Source organism: Macaca nemestrina, chromosome 14 (genome assembly GCF_043159975.1).
Source record: "Macaca nemestrina isolate mMacNem1 chromosome 14, mMacNem.hap1, whole genome shotgun sequence".
NCBI lineage: Eukaryota > Metazoa > Chordata > Mammalia > Primates > Cercopithecidae > Macaca > Macaca nemestrina.
In genome coordinates this window covers 25,989,577-26,009,438 of record NC_092138.1, presented here as the reverse complement: position 1 = coordinate 26,009,438, position 19,862 = coordinate 25,989,577, and the positions used below count along the sequence as shown (strand labels likewise).

The 19,862-nt window shown below is 39.1% G+C and overlaps 1 protein-coding gene across 6 annotated transcripts in view; it reads left to right on the top strand.

The window, feature by feature from the left end:
* Positions 1-14,884, top strand: part of C14H9orf85 (chromosome 14 C9orf85 homolog) — a 64,621-nt gene extending 49,737 nt beyond the window's left edge. For 3 of the 6 annotated variants that reach the window (XR_011612455.1, XR_011612457.1, XR_011612456.1), the window contains one exon: positions 5,218-5,331. Coding sequence is in view for 3 of the 6 variants with exons in the window: in XM_071077674.1 (XP_070933775.1) it covers positions 5,218-5,331; positions 13,969-14,224 (370 nt within the window). In the remaining 3 variants the exon portion in view is untranslated. Of the gene's footprint in view, positions 1-5,217; positions 5,332-6,097 lie in introns of those variants that run through there. The other 3 variants (XM_011770920.3, XM_011770921.3, XM_071077674.1) reach the window with 2 other exon arrangements.
* The last annotated feature ends 4,978 nt before the right edge of the window (positions 14,885-19,862 follow it).

Below are 19,862 nucleotides of genomic sequence, written 5' to 3'. Positions count from 1 at the left end.
GAACAATGGCAAGCCTTTAGCCCAATCAGGAGTGGCAGTGGGCGCCTCCCTGGATCAGGAGCACAGCGGATGCTTTGCCGGATCCAGAGGGATGGAAGTCAGTGGCAGGTCTGCGACAGCGGCAAACAGCAGTGGTGGACAACAAGCAAAAGCTCAGCTCAAGCCCTAAGAAACACAGACCAGAAGAGAGTGCAGTTGCAAGATTTAATAGAGTGAAAACAGAGCTCCCATACAAAGGGAGGGGACCCAAAGAGGGTAGCCCTTGCCGGCTAGAATGCCTGGATTTATATCCTGATCATCGTCCCTCCCACTGTGCTCTCAGGTGATAGATGATTGGCTATTTCTTTACCTCCTGCTTTTGCCTAATTAGCATTTTAGTGAGCTCTCTTTACTACCTGATTGGTTGGGTGTGAGCTAAGCTGCAAGCCCCATCCCAGCTAGGCTTAGAGATTCTTAGTTGGCCCAGCTAGGCTTAGAGATTCTTAGTTGGCCTAGGAAATCCAGCTAGTCTTGTCTCTCAGCATGACAAGGACATGTCAAGGGTGGGCTAGAATCAAGGTCTCCAGTTTCCCAAACTGGTGTTTATTGCCAGTGCTAAAGTGATCCTCCCACCTTAGCCTCTGAGTAGCTGGAACTCCTACACTCTGGTAGGTGGTGTGCACGCCCACCCTGGCTAATTTTTGTTTTTTGTATAGATGGGGTCTCTCTATGTTGCCAAGGCTGTTCTCTAATTCCTGGGCTCAAGCAATTCTCCTGCCTGGTCCTCCCAAGGTGCTGGGATTACAGGCATGAACCACTGTGCCCACCCAATAGTAATATTTTTAAGAAGTGTATTGTCTCCTTTATCAAGAAACATGTAAACAATGGTGACCTGTGTTTTTATTTGACCATAGTTTCCACTAAAATGATTAGTTGTGGTATATTTATGGCCAGAATTGTTTGAGTGATTTGTTTGAATGATTGTTTCTGGGAATTGTGTTTGTTAAAGTGAACTAAAGATAGCCTGATAAGGACTCCCTATATCTATATTTGAGTCATTGTGCATGAACTGCAACCTAATTTAATAGGTAGACAAGATTGAAAGCCTAACTTAGGAGTAGACACCTGTAACAATAGCTGAGTCTTGGCCAATCCCAGCAGCCATACTTCAACCATTCATACACTGCTGAATGTTCAAACTGTGTTCAAATAAGGCAAATACTAACCTGTAACCAATCCCAGCTGTTTCTGTACCTCCCTTCCTATTTCTGTACTGCACTTTACTTTTTTTGTCTATAAATTTGTTCTGACCATGAGGCATGCCTGGAGTCTCTCTGAATCTGCTGTGATTCTGGGGGCTGCCTGATTCGTGAATCATATATTGCTCAATTAAACTCCTTTAAATGTAATTCTGCTGAATTTTTTCTTTTAACATGTGTATTGCATAAAGAAATGAAAAGAAGGCAAAACTATCATTATTTTGACCTTTCTGAAGTTTTCTTAGCAATGAACTCATAAAATACAATATAGCCATTTTTGAGGGAAATTTGGAAAAAGTTATATTTAGGCGAATTTAAAATTTCTCCTTACCATTGTAGGGAGGTTTGAATTTTTCCCCTGAAGGTTTGGTAATTTAAATCTATAAAACAAACATAATACATAAATTAACAAGGGAAAAGGGCATACAAATTTTATTGTGTGCATACATGTGCACAGGAGTCATGAGTATAAAAAAAAAAAAAACGCAGAGGCAAGGTGGTTAACACTTTTGTATCACCTTGAGATTACAGAAAGATTAGGGGGCTCAGATTTTGGCAAAGCAGGATATTGTGGAAAGACAGTTATGAGTGGGGGAGAGGAGAAACCTGGGCAAAGGCAGTCTTGTGCTGCAGATGAAACTTCAGAGGCAGTAGCCTCACAGGGCCTCTGATAAATGTTTCTGTCAGACCTGTAAAGTTTTAGAGCTGAGTTGATCTTTCCTAGATCCAGACAAGGGCGGGCTTCAGAGGAAGCCTGTTTATATCTGTTGTTTACTTCATTTTATTTCCTCTGCAGATGCAAATCATCCTCACAAAAGACAGCTTTGCTGGCTGTGTTTGCAGGCCCTCTAAACAGCCATCTCAAAATGTGCCAAAGAAGCATATTTTGGGGTGAAATATTTTGATTTTTTTCACCATGAATCTTATAAGAGAAAATACCCAGTAGTGATTGGAGAATTTATAAATGTTTTTTAAGATGTTTCAAAATACTTAATAAGTTGTGCCAACCTCTGGCTTGTTTTTTTCATTCTTTTAAGAGTGTGTTTTGAAGACGAGACATTTTTTATTCTGATGAGGGTCCATCTAACAAATCATTCTTTCTAGATCATGGTTTTGTTGTTCTAGATAAGATATCTTTGCCTAGCTGAGGGTCACAAATAGTTCTTCCTATGTTTTCTTCTAGAAGTTGTATAATTCTTGATTTTATATTTGAATTTATGTTCTATTTCTTGTTAATTTTAGGGATAGTCAGTTTTTCCAGCATCGTTTGTTGAAAAGACTGTCTTTTCTCTATTCAGTTACCTTTCTACTATCTTGAAAATCAGTTGGTCATATATGTATGTGGGTCTATTTCTGGTCTTTATTCCATTGATCTGTGTGTCTGTCCTTTCACCAGTACTATACTGCCTTGATCACTACCTTGTGATAAGTTTTGAAATCACGTAGTGAGAATTCTCCAACCTCATTTTTCATTTTCATAACTCTTTTGGCTGTTATAATTTCTTTGCTTTTTCTTATAAAAAGTAATTAGTCATTGCTAGAAACATAAAAATACAGTTTATGTTTGTTTACTGACCCTATATATTGTGATTTTATTAAACTCACTGTTTATGTCCAGTACCTTTTAAAAAATAGATTCATTGGTGTTTTCTATATAGACAATGATTTTTTCTTCTAAATAAAGACACTTGTTTCTTCTTTCCAATCTCTATGACCTTTCTTTTTTTTTTTTTTTTTTTGGCTGCTATTGCACTGCCTGGGACCTCCAATATGATGCTGAAAAGGAGTGGTGAGAGCAGATATTCTTGCCCTGTTTCTGATCTTATGGGGAAGGTATTCAGTCTTTCATCATTAAGTATGAAATTAGCTGTAGGTTCTTTGTAGTTATCTGTTTTTAGGTTGAGAATGTTTCCTTCAGTTCATAGTTTACTGAGAGTTGTTATTATAAACGAATGTTACATTTTTATAGAGCTTTTTTCACATCTATTAACATCATCTTATGGTTTTTCTTAGAACATTGCTTTAGTGAATTATATTTATTGCCTTTGAATATATTGAATCAGCCTTGTACTCCCAGGATAAATCCACTTGGTGCATATACATATATATATATATAAAGAGAGAAAGCATGCGAGAGAGTGAGCAAGTGTGTGGCAAGATTTTTATGTATTGCTGGATTTGATTTGCTAACATTTTGTCATGGATTTTTCCATCTTTGTTCATTAGAAATACTCATCTGTTGTTTTCTTGTTTGCTTTTTTTGTCTTGATGTTAGAGCCTTATCAAATGAGTTGGAAAATATTTATTCCTATTTGTTTTAAGGATTTGTGTATGATCACTATTATTTCTTAAATATTTGATAGAATTTATCAGTAAAGTCTTTTGGGCCTGGAGTTTTCCAAAAAAAAATAGAGTTTTTTTAGAGTTATGATTAAATTTTTCTTTAATAAATAGAGGAGTATTTATCTATTTCTTCTTCAGTGAGTTTTGATATTCTTTCTTTGCAAAACTTTGGCCATTTCTACAGAGTTATTGGGTTTATATGCATAGAGTTAATACCAAAATTTTCACATTATTCTTTGTTTTTTGAGACAGAGTGTTGCTTTGTCATTTGTTAGAAATAAGTTTTCAGTGCCACAAAAGAAATAGCACTCGGACATAAATTTCTCAGCAAGGCAATTTTACTTCTACAAAAGGGTATGTTTCATGGATGAAGCAATGGCAAGAGCACACCTATATACATCTATTATGTCAGTACTGCATAGTCTGGGTTACTGTAGGTTTGTAGTGTGTTTTGAAATCAATACATGTGAATCTTTCCATTTTATTGTTCCTTTTCAAGATTGTTTTGCCTATTCTGGGTCCCTAGAATTTCTGTATGAACTTTAGGATTAGCTTGTCAATTTCTGCAAAAAAGCCAGCTGGAATTTATCTGTAGATCAGTTTGGGGAGTATTGCTATCTTCTCAATATTCTCAATATTAAGTCTCTCTTTTTTTTTTTTTTTTTTTTTTTTTTTTTGAGATGGAGTCTCACTCTGTTGCCCAGGCTGAAGTGCAGTGGCCCATCTCCCAGGCATGCCACCACACCCACCTAAGTTTTGTATTTTTAGTAGAGATGGGGTTTCACCATGTTGGCCAGGCTGGTCTTGAACTCCTGATCTCAGGTGATCCGCCCACCTCGGCCTCCCAAACTTGTGGGATTACAGGCCTGAGCACTGCTCCTGGCCTACAATATTAAGTCTTTTCATATAAAATATGGGATGTCTTTCCATATAGTTAGGTCTTTAGTTTCTTTCAGTGATGTTTTGTAATTTTCAGTGTATTGGTCTTGCACTTCTTTTATTGAATTTATTCCTTTATTCTTTTATAGATTGTTTATTGGTAGTGTATAGAAATACAGTTGAGTTTTATATATTGATCTTGTTTTACCACATTTTTAATGACACTTAAAAAAAATCCAGCAGTTTTATTCTGCAGCTATAAACTGTTATCTAGAAATGCGATATAATTAATTTAGAGTGACATAAGATAAACACCTGAAATTGAAATCTAGGAGTTTTGATTGTTAGGCTGCTGTTTTTTTTTTTTTTTTTTTTCTGAAACAGTGTCTCACTGTGTCACCCAGGTTGGAGTGCAGTGGTGCGAACTCGACTCCTTCAACCTCCACCTCCAGGGTTCAAGCAATTCTCCTGCCTCAGCCTCCTGAGTAGCTGGGATTATAGGCATGAGCCACCACGCCCAGCTAATTTTTTGTATTTTTAGTAGAGATGGGGTTTCGCCATGTTGGCCAGGCTGGTCTCAAACTCCTGACCTCATGATCTGCCTGCCTCGACCTCCCAAAGTGCTGGGATTACAGGCGTGAGCCACCACGCCCAGTCTTGTTAGGCTTTTTAACTATACATTTAGACACATCCTCTTATTTTACCAAATAAGTCTGAAATAAATATAAATAAATTAACATTTTGTTTTTTATTTTAGTGTTAAATGTTTACAAAAGACAGTGAAGGATTCTTATCACACAATGTGTAGACCCTGTGCCTGTGAACTTGAAGTTTGCGCAAAATGTGGAAAGAAAGAAGACATTGTTATTCCGTGAGTGTTTCCTTTTATGTTTGACGTTTACTCTTAGTGATTGATACATGAATGTCTTTTAAGAGATGATCCATAACTCTTAGACTTAAGTTGCATGTCAAACTTATATAGACTTTTAAAATTATTTTTCTATCATTACAATAAAAGTGAAACTTTGTATTTTAAAGAAAGCAAAATATTTATTGGTGAAATTCTTATTCACTACAAAAGAATTACGCGTTATGTAACTTTTCTTTTAATAGATATCATGTATTAATTTTTTTGAGCCTACTTTAGTGACAATAGTGTTATAATTGGTTGGATCTCGAGTTAGTGTTCAAGGATTTTTTTTTTTTTTTTTTTTTTTTTTTTTGAGACAGAGTTTCGCTGTTGTTGTCCAGGCTGGAGTGCAATGGCACAATCTCGGCTCACTGCAACCTCCGCCTCCCAAGTTCAAGCGATTCTCCTGCCTCAGCCTCCCAAGTACTTGGGATTACAGGCTTGTACCACCACGCCCAGCTAATTTTGTATTTTTAGTAGAGAGAGGGTTTCGCCACGTTGGCCAGGCGGTTTCGACCCTCTGACCTCGGGTGATCCGCCTGCCTCAGCCTCCCAAAGTGCTGGGATTACAGGCGTGAGCCACCGCTCCTGGTTGGATCTTTTTCTTTATACTTACTTCATTAGGTTCTTGTTAATCAAGAAATGTAGTGGTAAAAGTCTTTTCAATCTACATAGTTAAATAATGAAAGCCTGAGAAATAAATAGAAACTTTTTCTTTCATCTTTAGGTTGAATAAAGAAACAGAAAAAATAGAACATACTGAAAATAATCTAAGTTCCAACCATAGAAGAAGCTGCAGAAGAAATGAAGAAAGTGATGATGATTTAGATTTTGATATTGATTTAGAAGACACAGGAGGAGACCTTCAAATGAATTAATATCACTGTATTAAAAGTTGGCCGGGCACAGTGGCTCACGCCTGTAATCCCAGCACTTTGGGAGGCCAAGACGGGCTACACTCCAGCCTGGGTGACAGAGCGAGACTCTGTCTCAAAAAAAAAAAAAAGTAAATTTAAGAATGTGAAATTCTGACCACCTTTGGCTTTGAGTATTTTCCAAAAGATACTGTGAAATCCTAATGAGGAAATCAGAAAAAGCTATGGAAAAATAGACAAATTTCATACAGGAACAATGTAAATTGTGTATATTACTTAATACCAAACTAAACAAGATTCAGAATTGATGGTTGTATAAGAACTAGCTCATGTAAAAATAAGATGACATTATGTTGCCTCAAAAATTGGTCCTCAGTAAGTGCCTTTTGATAAATGATCTCAAATAAATGACTCATAGCAAAAGCCGTCACTTATGTTTAAGTGTTACAAAGCAAAAGCAGTTTTTTCAAAATAATGTTTAACAAGCATATAGCAACTCCTCTTTGTAATTTTTTTTTTTTTTTTTTTTTGAGACGGAGTCTCACTGTTGCCCAGGCTGATGTGTAATGGCGCGATCTCAGTTCACTGCAAGCTCTGCCTCCCGGGCTCACGCCATTCTCCTGCCTCAGCCCCCCGAGTAGCTGGGACTACAGGCGCCCGCCACCACACCCGGCTAATTTTTTATATTTTTAGTAGAGACGGGGTTTCACCATGTTAGCCAGGAGTGTCTCGATCTCCTGACCTTGTGATCCGCCCGCCTCGGCCTCCCAAAGTGCTGGGATTACAGGCGCGAGCCACCACGCCTGGCCCTCTTCTTTGTATTTTTATATATCTCATCACATTTGAATCTTTTTTCTCTTGTGAAATGTATATATAGAAAAAGTGCATATAATTTATACACTTTCTAATAAATTTATGCATTTTTTATAATAAGTAATTATAGAGGAAAGTTTATGCATGTACACACCTGGGTGAGGAAACTGCCAGCATCAGGATACCCCAGCCAGCCTCTCCCTCAGCACAGGTTCATCTTTCTTCCCAAAGTTGGTACTATTCTTCTGAATTTTGATCATTATTGTCTTAATTTTTTTACTATCCATGTTTGTACTCCTAAACAATATAAATTAGCTTGGTCTGTTTTTTTTTTTTTAATTCTTTTCTGTCTTTTAATTTTTTATTATATATTTTTTATTTTTAAAAATTTTATTTATTTAATTAAGTTTTTTTTTTGAGATAAGAGTTTTGCTCTTGTCGCACAGGCTGAAGTGCAATGGCGTGATCTTGGCTCACGACAACCTCCACCTCCTGGGTTCAAGCGATTCTCCTGCCTCAGCCTCCCAAGTAGCTGGAATTACAGGTCCCCACCACCACGCCCAGCTGATTTTTGTATTCTAGTAGAGACAGAGTTTCACCATGTTGGCCAGGCTGGTCTTGAACTCCTGACCTTAGGTGATCCACCTGCCTTGGCCTCCCAAAGTGCTGGGATTACAGGCGTGAGCCACCACACCAGTCCATATATTTTATTTTTTATTTTACTTTTTTTTTCTTTTTTTTGAGACGGAATCTCGCTCTGTTTCCCAGGTAGAATGCAGTGGCATGATCTCGACTCACTGCAGCCTCCACCTCCCAGGTTCAAGAGATTCTCCTGCCTTAGCCTCCCAAGTAGCAGGGACTGCAGGCCTGCACCACCATGCCTGGCTAATTTTGCACAAGGTTTCACCATGTTGGCCAGGTGGTCTTGAATTCCTGGCCTTAAGTGATCCATCTGCCTTGGCCTCCCAAAGTGCTGGGATTACAAGCATGAGCCTCTGCATCTGGCCCATAGTTTGTTTTTTCTCATGTTGAGAGACATTTGAGTTATCTCAAAATTTTCCTGTTACAACATACTAGCATGAACATTGTTATATGTGTCTCTTGTGCATTTCTGTTAGATATATATCTAGCAGTGGTAGAGGGAATCGGGTCTATGCATCTTCATTTTTACTATGTAAAACAAAACTTCTCCAGAGAGAGTTTATCCCCTTGTTCGTAGCAATGGATTAGAATTTCAGTGCTCTGCATCCTTTCTAACACTTGGTATCAGACTTTTTTGTCTTAATAATTTGTATTTCTAATTACAAATAAGCTTGAGCCCCTTGTTGTGTTTATTGGCTATTTCACTTTTGATAATAGATGATATTAGGGAATAATTTAAGTGGAATGTTATTTTAGAAAACCATACTGAAATACTTAAGGATGTAATACTAATTTACTTAAAAATATTTCAGCATAAAAAAAGTGCAGACGTAGATAACGTTTCAGTGACATCAGAAAATATTACCTGGGAATACATCAAAAAATATTCAAGAACTCTGTCAACAAAAATATAAAATCTTATCAAGACATTAAAGAAAGTGGAGGCTGGGTGAGTTGGCTCATGCCTGTAATCCCAGCACTTTGGGAGGCCAATGCAGGCAGATTATCTGAGGTCAGGAGTTTGAGACCAACTTGCCCAACATGGTGAAACCCCATGTCTACTAAAAATACAAAAACTAGTCAGGCGTGGCAGCAGGTGCCTGCAATCCCAGCTACTCGGGAGGCTGAGGCAGGAGAATCACTTGAACCCAATAAGCAAAGGTTGCAGTGAGCCGAGATCGCACCACTGCACTCCAGCCTGGGCGACAGAGCAAGACTCCGTCTCAAAAAAAAAAAAAAAAAAAAAAAAAAAAAAATATATATATATATATATATATATATATAGGTTGTGAAAACACAAATAGGACCTAAGTGCTCAGAAGTAAGTGGTACAATATTTCATCAAAACTTGGTTTAGACAGTTCTGTAACCTCTAGCAATGTTAATTTGAAGTATACGGATTAAATTTTAATATTAAACATTTATATGTAAATCATTTAAATATTTTAAATGAACTTTTTTATTTTTTGAGACGGAGTCTCACTCTGTCACCCAGGCTGGAGTGCAGTGGTGTGATCTCGGCTCACTGAAATCTCTGCCTCCCAGGTTCAAGAGATTCTCCGCCCTCAGCCTCCCGAGTAGCTGGGATTACAGGCGCCCGCCACCATGCCCAGCTACTTTTTGTGTTTTTTAGTAGAGACAGGGTTTTGCAATGTTGGCCAGACTGGCCTCAAACTCTTGACCTTAGGTGATCTGCCTGCCTCAGCCTCCCAAAGTGCTGAGATTACAGGTATGAGCCACCGCGCCCACTCACTTTTTTTCATTTTTAAAGTAAATCAAATGTCTTTGAATTCAACATAAGTTGTAACTAACATTTTTTAAAATACAGTTATTTTAAAGATACCTTGAGCAAAAGAATCCAGACACAAGATATTATATACTTTATGGGCCCCTTTATGCAAAGTTCAGAAATCGTTTTACGGTGATAGACATCAGAATAGTGGTTGTCTTTGGGGAAGTGATATTGATTGGGAATGCGTAGAAGGGGAAACTTCTGGAATGCTGGAATCATCTGTATCTTGATCCAGGTGGTGGCTACACAGGTACAGAAATATAAAATTCAGCACTTAAAATGTGTTTATTTTGGCTGGGCATGGTGACTCAGGCCTGTAATCCCAGCACTTTGGGAGGCCAAGGCAGGCAGATCACGAGGTCAAGAGATCTAGACCTTCCTGGCCAACATGGTGAAACCCCATCTCTATTAAAAATATAAAAATTAGCTGGGCATGGTGGCACGTGCCTGTAGTCCCAGTTACTCAGGAGGCTGAGGCAAGAGGATTGCTTGAACCCAGGAGGCGGAGGTTGCAGGGAGCCACGATCGCACTACTGCACTTCAGCCTGGTGACAGAGCGAGACTCCGTCTCAAGGAAAAAAATAAAAATTGTTTATTTAGTTGTATGTCAGTTTTACCTCAATTAAAAGGTAATAACACTTTTAAAAATAAATTAGTAATGTATTGTTGTGAAATCCATGCCTTAAAATGAAACAACATAAATCTTGACTTAAGCAAGAGTAGTAGATAAAACCATTCTGAGGCAGAATGATCTGAATCTCACCGCTGTGACCCTGGGCTCATTTCTTTACCTTCATTAAGTTATGTTGTGTGTGCCTTTCTTTGAAAAATGAGGGCTGTAATTTCTACAGTGTAAAGTTATTGTGAGTATTAAATATGTAAAAAACAGAGTAGGTACTCTCTTCATGATGTTTATAAACATTTCTTGATACTTTTTGGTTGAGACATTCCTTTCAAATCATCCTAGGGGGTTTTGTGGGTGTAGGAATCAGGTAAAGTTGAAACTCTTGGATGGAAGTAAAAGAAAGAAACCTGGAGATAGAATTCCTATTGCCCTGAAAGAGGAGAAGCAAACCTCTCCAATGAAAACATTTATACAGGAAAGTCAGGCTTGCTATTCACAGTTTTTAATACTTGTTGAGTTATAGACTCTTAAATAATACCACCCATAAGTGTGTGAGTGCAGTAGCAAGCTTTAGAAAAAAATTGACAGTAACAACTTTATAAACTGTCCATTGTTTCTTCGTCAAAACTGTAACTATTGCTAACTATAATTGATATCACACACACACCAAGGAACTTGAGTAAAACAAGTGATAAAAAAATTGATATTTTAAAATTACAAAATTGAACTAAAAATGGAAAGTGAATTAGAAAAACATATTCCGTGGCTCAAGCCTGTAATCCCACCACTTTGGGAGGCCGAGGCGGGTGGATCACGAGGTCAGGAGATCGAGACTATCCTGGCTAACATGGTGAAACCCCGTCTCTACTAAAAATACAAAAAACTAGCCGGGCGTGGTGGCGGGCGCCTGTAGTCCCAGCTACTTGGGAGGCTGAGGCGGGAGAATGGCGTGAACCCAGGAGGCGGAGCTTGCAGTGAGCCGAGATCACGCCACTGCACTCCAGCCTGGGAGACACAGCGAGACTCCGTCTCAAAAAAAAAAAAAAAAAAAAAAAGAAAAACATATTCCATTACACTGAACTTTTATTCAAATTCTAAATTTGCATTTTAAATTACAAATACATTTTTAGCATAATTCAATATCACCTTATGTATTCCACTTTTTATTTTTATGTAATTGTTTAATATAGTTACAAATTTATTTGTGACAAATTCTTTTTCTTTTTCTTTTTTTCTTTTTTTTTTGAGTTGGAGTCTCACTCTGTCACCCAGGCTGGAGTGCAGTGACACAATCTCAGCTCACTGTAACCTCCGCCTCCCAGTTTCAAGCGATTCTTCTGCCTCAGCCTTCAGAGTAGCTAGGATCACAGGTGTGTGCCACCATGCCCGGCTAATTTTTGTATTTTTAGTAGAGACGGGGTTTCACCATGTTGGCCAGGCTGGTCTCGAACTTCTGACTGCAAGTGATCCGCCCACCTCAGCCTTCCAAAGTGCTGGGATTACAGGTGTGAGCCATTGCACCTGGCCTATATTTTTTCTTTAATCTGTAAGAGTTATTTATTTATTTTGTCATTATGAAGAAAAATCATAACATGGGAACAATGACCTAAATAACTGAAACAGGAAATGAACTGGCTCTGGGGAAATCGCCGTGACCAGCTGAGGTTAGAAAAGATGGTCTAGAACAGGACAAAACTGACATCCCTTAGCAGAGGATATTACAACATGTCCGCAAAGTCAGGAAACAAAATGATTTTTAAAACTATGTTATTTACACTTCCAAACAGTATACGGTACTCAATATGTTTTCTGGCAAAGTACTCTAAATTTAAAGCAATAGGTCCAATTGTGACTCTGGAAAAACATATAATGAGTAATCTGGAAACACAGGGAGAATAGTATATTATATACTTCTCCCAAAAACATTCTGAGCTTACTATTTAGAAATGCAACTGAACAGTTACACATTGTTTAAAAATAAGTTTCTCCTATGTTTCTCGTCTCTGCAACACTTGTGGCTGCCAGCTGACACAAGGCAGGTGCAGTGTGAGTGGCTGCCAGTGGACAGTGACAAAAACAAGATTTACTGAAACAAACAAGTGTTTCATAAATAATTTGGAAACAATTTTGGAATCCCTTTCTTGGCCATGGAAATAGTACATTTCAGATTCTGTTAATTGATTTATGTGTGGGAAATCCTCAACTGGTAATGCTGGAAATGCTTAATGATGCTATACTACTGTCCGTAAATGTGAGAGGACATCCTACAGTAATTGAAAATCCCAGAGGAAGCAAGCCGCAGTGAGGAGCCAGGCTGTCTCTGCAGGGTCATTAACATTTGATACAAAGTTTACATTGTAGCTGTGTGGTTCCACAAGCAGGTACAACTGAAAGGGGCCCTAAGGGATAGATTAGAGACAAATCAGGAATCCACAAAACAGCTCCATAGTATGTTTGGACCAGCATCTAACCAGTCGACCTTTGTATATTTTTCCAGTCATACAGCATCCTCTTTTTCTATGATCCACTTGTCAAGTAAATTTTGCCCACACATGGGACATGCTTCTAGTCCGAAAAATAAATCATGTTCTTCCCAGCTGTAAACTAATTGCAGAGATGAGTAAAAACATCATGGAATTGAACTTAAAGCAGCAATTTTGCTTTTCTTGGTTCACTGCTGCATTAAGGAGATGGAAACTTTAGAAGGAGTTTCAACTCAGGGATCACTGTCCCTTGAGTGAGACCCCACCTGTATGGAGGAGCTGGTGAACCTATATCTGCACTTAACATTGTTGGTAGACAGATTACTATATCTTGCTATTTATATACTATTTTGTATGTAGTAGATGTGATTAGTTAAGTCCAAATTCAATTAAAATTATCCCAGTATTCCTGAAATTATGTGTTTCCTCAATTTATGCTTAAGGTTCAATTTAACTATCGTGGGGCTGTGATTTTTTTTGCTGTTATAAAGGGATTCTTGGCCTGGAAATGGTTGGGAATTACTGATAAAAATACCAGCCTTCATTGTGCTGTAAAGTCAGTTAAATTGTATGAAAGCTTTTTTCATAGTGATAATTGTCTCTATATTTTTAAAATGCTTTATTGAGGCATAATTTACATGCATGAGACTCACCAACTTGAAGTGTATAATTTAATAGTTTGGTAAATATACAAGCATTGTGCATTTATCATCACAATCCAGTTTTAGAACATTTCCATCATCCCAAAATGATCCCTCATGCTCATTTGTAGCCACTCCCAATTCCCACTCCCCAGCCCCAAGCAACTTAATCTTTGTGTGTCCATAAAATTGCCTCTTATGAACCTTTCATATAAATGAGCTCATAAAATATGTAGTCTTTGAGTCTAGCTCCATTCACCTTACATGACATTTCTGAAGCAGAGCCATGTTAAAACATGTACCGATAGTTCATCATTTTTTTTTTCTGAATAGTATTCCATCGTATGGACATATTAATTTTGTTTACCCCTTCAAATTTGGATTGTTTCCACTTTGGGCTATTATGAATGATACTGTTGTGAATATTTGCATGCAAAGCCTTTGTGTGGACATATGTTTTTATTTTTCTTGGATATATATACCTAACGGGGAGATTAGATTGCTGGATTGTGTGGTAAATTCATATTTAGTTTTTAAGGAACTACCAAACTTGTGGTAATGTCTGCACCCTTTTACAGTCCTAGAGCTTTGTGAGGACTCCACACTGAGGCGGCTCCAGATCCTCACCAACACTTGTAATTGTCAATGCATTTTCATTATTGTCATTCTAGTGTGTGTGAAGTCTCACTGTGGTTTTAATTTGTATATTTCTTTTTTTTTTTTTGAGATGGAGTCTCACTCTGTTGCCCAGGCTGGAGTGCAGTGGCAGGATCTTGGCTCACCACAACCTCTGCCTCCCTGGGTCAAGCGATTCTCCTGCCTCAGACTCTCGAGTAGCTGGGATTACAGGCACACACCACCATGCCCAGCTAATCTTTGTATTTTTAGTAGAGACGGGAGTTCACTATGTTGGCCAGGCTAGTGTCGAACTCCTTGTGATCCGCCCACCTCAACCTACCAAAGTGCTGGAATTACAGGTGTGAGCCATCACGCCTGGCCTAATTTGTATATTTCTAATGACTCATAATGTTGACTAAGCATCTTTTCTTTTTTTTTTTTTTTTTGAGATGGAGTCTTGCTCTGTCACCCAGGCTGGAGTGCAGTGATGCCATTTCAGCTCAATGCAACCTCTGCCTCCCTGGTTCAAGTGATTCTCCTGCCTCAGCCTCCCAAGTAGCTGGGAGTACAGGCACACACCACCATGCCCAGCTAACTTTTGTATTTTTCATAGAAACGGGTTTTCACCATATTGGCCAGGATGGTCTCCATCTACTGACCTCGTGATCCGTCCACCTCAGCCTCCCAAAGTGCTGGGCTTACAGGCGTGAGCCACGGTGCCTGGCTGACTGAACATCTTTTCATGTGTTTATCAGCCAATCCTATATCTTCATTGGTGAAATGTCTGTTCAGATGTGTTGCCCATTTTAAGAATTGGGTTGTTTTCTTACCATTGAGTTATGAGTCTTTTATATATATTCTAGATACAAGTCCTTTATCAGATATAATTTGGAAATATTTTCTTGCAGTCTGTAATGTGTTATACATCAATTTTAAGATATCCTTCACATTGGCCGGGCGCGGTGGCTCAAGCCTGTAATCCCAGCACTTTGGGAGGCCAAGACGGGCGGATCACGAGGTCAGGAGATCGAGACCATCCTGACTAACACGGTGAAACCCCATCTCTACTAAAAAATACAAAAAACTAGCCGGGCGCGGTGGCGGGCGCCTGTAGTCCCAGCTACTCAGGAGGCTGAGGCAGGAGAATGGCGTCAACCCGGGAGGCGGAGCTTGCAGTGAGCTGAGATCCGGCCACTGCACTCCAGCCTGAACGGCAGAGCGAGACTCCGTCTCAAAAAAAAAATAAAAAATAAAAAATAAAAAATCCTTCACATTAAGAAACTAACAGTGTGGATAGTAATCCTGGTATTGACAGAGGTTTGGACTCCTGAAGCCTGAAAGACTATCTGCTGCCACGCCTGGGCACGTACTGCATCATTTACAAAAACTGTAGAGCATCCGTTGTGTGTGCAGTTGTGATTGCTTATAGATTTTTAGAATTGGAAGGCATGTAAAGAGCATGTAGTCTGGTACATTGCCTCAGTAGGTAAGTCAGTATGAACTTTTAAGAATTTTTGTTTTCTTCTGTATTGGGTCTATTGTGGGTATGTCCAACGTGACAGGGGAGGTAAGGGAAGTGGCATCCCCTGAGATTGTGATTGAAATGGCTTTCATCATCTTTAAGTGAACGTGAGATGCCAGTAATAGGATATATGTATATCTGTACTTGTGTCTCTCTGTGTATGTAAATAAATAAACATGCTGGAAGGAGGAGGCGATTCAATCAGGGACTTTGTGAAAGAAACAAAATAATAACTGGACCTTCCTTTAATGATGAAAACTGTTTATACAGCAAACCATCAAAGCCGAAATGTGAATTCTGGTATTAGTCTGATTTTTCCTAAGAAAATGTTGATGTAAGGACTGTAGTTGCAAAGATTGTTTTAGTATATTCTAGACCCTCTTTGTTTTGTTCTGTTTGGGGTTTTCCCTCCTCAAGTTGCTCTTGTCCACCACTAGACTGGCTGCCTTTTATTCCATAGCAGACAGTCCTTAAGTCTTTGCATATGTCCTTATTCAAAAATTAATCTTCATCAGTTTTTTTTCCTGCAGAAAACCGTTTTTAAATATCTTGCATAACAATGCCCTGCACCTGCAATGTCTGGTTGATGCCGTTTCCTTTCTCTCTTCTCTGTTCCCATTGGTAGAATAAATCAGTTCCTTCTTGAATCCTGAGCCAGAAGTGTACTTTAGAATCACCTGTAACATGTATTTAAAATACAGATTACCCAGCTCCCCGGGCAAAGCTCTTCTGCCATGTGACACCCTGATACAGTTCAGGGAGCCACTAAGGCAGGCCAAAATGGCTCAGCAGGCAAAGGTCCAAGCTGCCAGTTTATTGTGTCATTACAGCATGCTTAGCATAGCTAGGAGGACAGGCTCGCACCCAGCCCCACAGCTGTTGCGCTACAGACTCAGGCACAGGGCTGTCTAAATGGCAGATGTGAGCCACAACTGTTGGGGACAAGCCAGCCATATTTGGGAAAATCTTATTGTAAGGGGCAAGTGTGAGTGAGATATAGGAGTCATGGGAAAATACAGCAACACAGTACATCTTGTGTTATGGGAGGGATGTGGAAGAAAGAGATAAACTGCTGGCCAGTGTCTCCTGACTGGGTAACTTGCCACCACATGGGCCAGGCAGATTGCAGCAGCTCTGCCTTCAGGAGGTGACTGGAGGAGGGGAGGAGAGAGAGGCATGATGAAGACAGATGCACCCTTTCCTAAGCAGGGGTTAATGTTCAGGCTGCCGAAAGGAACTCCACAGCCTGTTTCCCGTCCCTCTTGTCCTTATCAAGTACTGGTCCTAATGTATGTGCTCTGCTTCCACTTTCTCGGGATGCTTACGTTTTTGCAAATACGTTTATGGAAAAGAGTTACCTCACCCACCTCTCCAAATATCTATTTGTTTTACATTTTTGTTGCAGGTGAGTGATCTCTTTACATAGCTTCAAATGGCATAACATTGAGCAGTATCCAAGCCTGGATATATCTGATGAGAGGAAAGTAATTGTGAGGCCTTTGTTCTAATTACAACTTTGTCACTATCTAACTCCATGACTCTAGCAAATTGCTTCAACTGTCTGGCCTGCAGTTTTTTTCTTGCGTTAAATAACAAACTTAGTCTAGATCAGTGGTTCTTATCATGTGGTTTCTGGACTAACAGCATCAGCATTACCTGGGAAACTTGTTAGAAATGCAAATTCTTGGGCTCTGCCCTAGATCTACAGAAACATACTCTGTGGGCGGGGCCCAGCAATCTGTGTTTGAAACGCGATTCTGATTATTTGACAAAAGTTTGCAAAGCACTGGTCTAGATAAGTAGTTCTTAGCCTTGGCTGCACATTAAAATCATCTGGGCAACTTTTATAACCTACCAATCCTGGCCTCTTCCTCCAAAGATTCTGACTTAAATGATTTCAGATGGGGTCCATTGTTATGTGGTTATAGCGGACGTCTAGGTGCTATCTGAGCTCTTCAAAACTAAAAGTCAGTGTTTCCCAGTTGTAAATGCATACCTCTAGACCTGGCCTTCTCAAGCCACTAGGTGTTGCTATAATAGAGAAGAAAAGGCATTTTCAAAACTGTCTTTGGATGTGGATGAGGAGGAGGAAAATGTATTTCTTAACTTCTGATAAGAGATTATTTTGTTATTTTAATCTGAGTGCAATTTGCTAAATACTCATTTTCAACCTGTGACACGTATTCAAAGAAATTAAATGCCCACAAATGACAGAAGGAATAAAGAATTGTGATATATATTTACAATAAAATACTCTTTAGCAATAAAAAGAAAGAAACAAGTGATGCACGTTATAACATGGCTGAAGCTCACAACATAATGAACCAGAAAGAAGTTCTTTTAAGTGAAAATCAAACACAGGTAAAACTAGTCTATGGTGATTGAGGTCAGGACAGTGATTACCCTTGAGGGTAGGGTGGTGATAATTAAAAGAGAGCATAAGGGAACCTTCCAGAGTGCCACAAATGTTCTACTTCTTGATCTGGTGATAGTTATTTACATATACACACACTGCACATATATATACACTGAGCTATACTCTTAAATTTGCACACTTTACTGTATATGTGTTACTCGTTAGTAATAAAGATTTAGTTACTCGTTAGTGATAAAGATTTACAAAAAATAAAATGTAATCCTCAGGTGGTACCCCAGCCCATTATCGCTTGGCATATATGCCACGTACCTTGGTATTTGTACCATCTGTGGTCACTAAAAGATGAACATAGCACTTTCATTTCGTGTTGATATTAAGTTAAAATGTATGTATCAATGTCTATGATCCCAAATTGAGAAGGTAATGGCATGGTCTCTATTTATTTAAACATTTAGTTTGTTTTGAATATTTGCATGCTGGCAGGTCCCACATTCTGCAGCAATACCCGTGGGTGATTGAATCTCTTCAAAACCATCTGCTATCTCTTCCTTACTCCTCAAATCTTGTAGTAGGATCTAAGAAATAAAACTGCCTGCTCTTTACTATCTGCAGAAAAAGACCTCACGCCTTCTCCTGTCAGTGACAGGAGGTCAAATGCATCCTAACAAATCAAGGTGACATTTAAAAAAAAAATCATTCTGTAGCAGGCAGAAACAAGTCCCTGCAAAATGCAATAAGCCACTGACTATTTAAACAAGGCATATTAGAAAGGCATTCAGGGAAGAAAAATGTGTTAGGGAAATGAAAACCAGAGCCACTTAGCAGAATGCAGAAAAATCCTTTGGAAAGGGAGTCTTATCATAATAGATGGGAAATTACCATTCATCACTCAGCTATCACTTTAAAGCCACAGGCTGGATGATCTCACTTGAGGGAGCACATCTTAAGCACTGTTCATCAAAAGCACAGGCTGGACTGGCTGATGTCTACCTATGAAATCATTCAAAGAGAGCAGAAATCTTTGTTCAGTTCGGACTGTATTAAATGCTGTCAGTTTTACCTGATACTGTCTTTTGAAATGCTGTGCTCTGTGCCATTATGTTCCAGTTATTTTGATGTCATTCTGTTGGAGTTGGGTAGAACACATAGGGCAGTTTTTGTTGTTGTTGTTGTTGTTGTTGTTTTCAGATTAAAAAAAGTTTTTAAGAGATGGGGTTTTGCTATGTTGCCCAGGCTGGACTCAAACTGCTAATTTGTGGGCTCAAGGGATCCTCCCACCTCAGCCTCCACGAGTAGCTGAGACTACAGGCACATGCCACCTGTTAACTTAAAAAAAAATCACAAATCTACAAGTTTGGAAAGGTGAGGAGACTTTATTTCTTATAAGGAGTTATAGCTTGCAAGGTAGCATCCTGCAGGCTGGGAAGCACAGCCTCCAGGCAAGACCAGAGACAGGCACTTCGAAGGAGGAAGGATTGGGGTAAGAGCTTTATGATGAATGGGTTGGCTAAACATACATGTTCAACAGGCTACAGGAGGATTATAAATATTCATGAAGGTGGTCCTGACGCATGCATATTGAACAAACACGTAGGGTATGTACAACTCATGTTCACTTTAGGGTGGAGACTTAACATTTAAATGTTAGGCCCTATACGTACATAACATTTAAAAATTAGGTCCTGTACATCAGGTCTTTTCAGGACATGAACGCACACAAATGCACAACCTCTGTAAACCAGCCGGAACCAGTCCAGAATCGGTGTTCTTATCAGGGGAAAGTTGTTGAAACCAGTCTCTTGTCCAATCAAGGCTATAGTTGTGGCTGGTGCAACAGGGGTTCAGTTAGTCAGGGTTGCGTGAGCTGCAACTTTTTTTACTATTGCTTATCTCAAGACTAGCATTTGTTTAGCTGCTAGAGAAAAAGAAACCCTTGTGGCAGTTAGAACACAGTTTATCCTTTAAGTGTGGGAGTGCATGACTTAACTCTTGCCTGGCATAGCCTAGGTCCTGTTTGTAATTTGGTGTCTTATTGCCACAAAGAGTCTGTTCTATCAATCTTATGATCTCTATTTTAACATTAATGCTGGGTGGTAATGGTGCC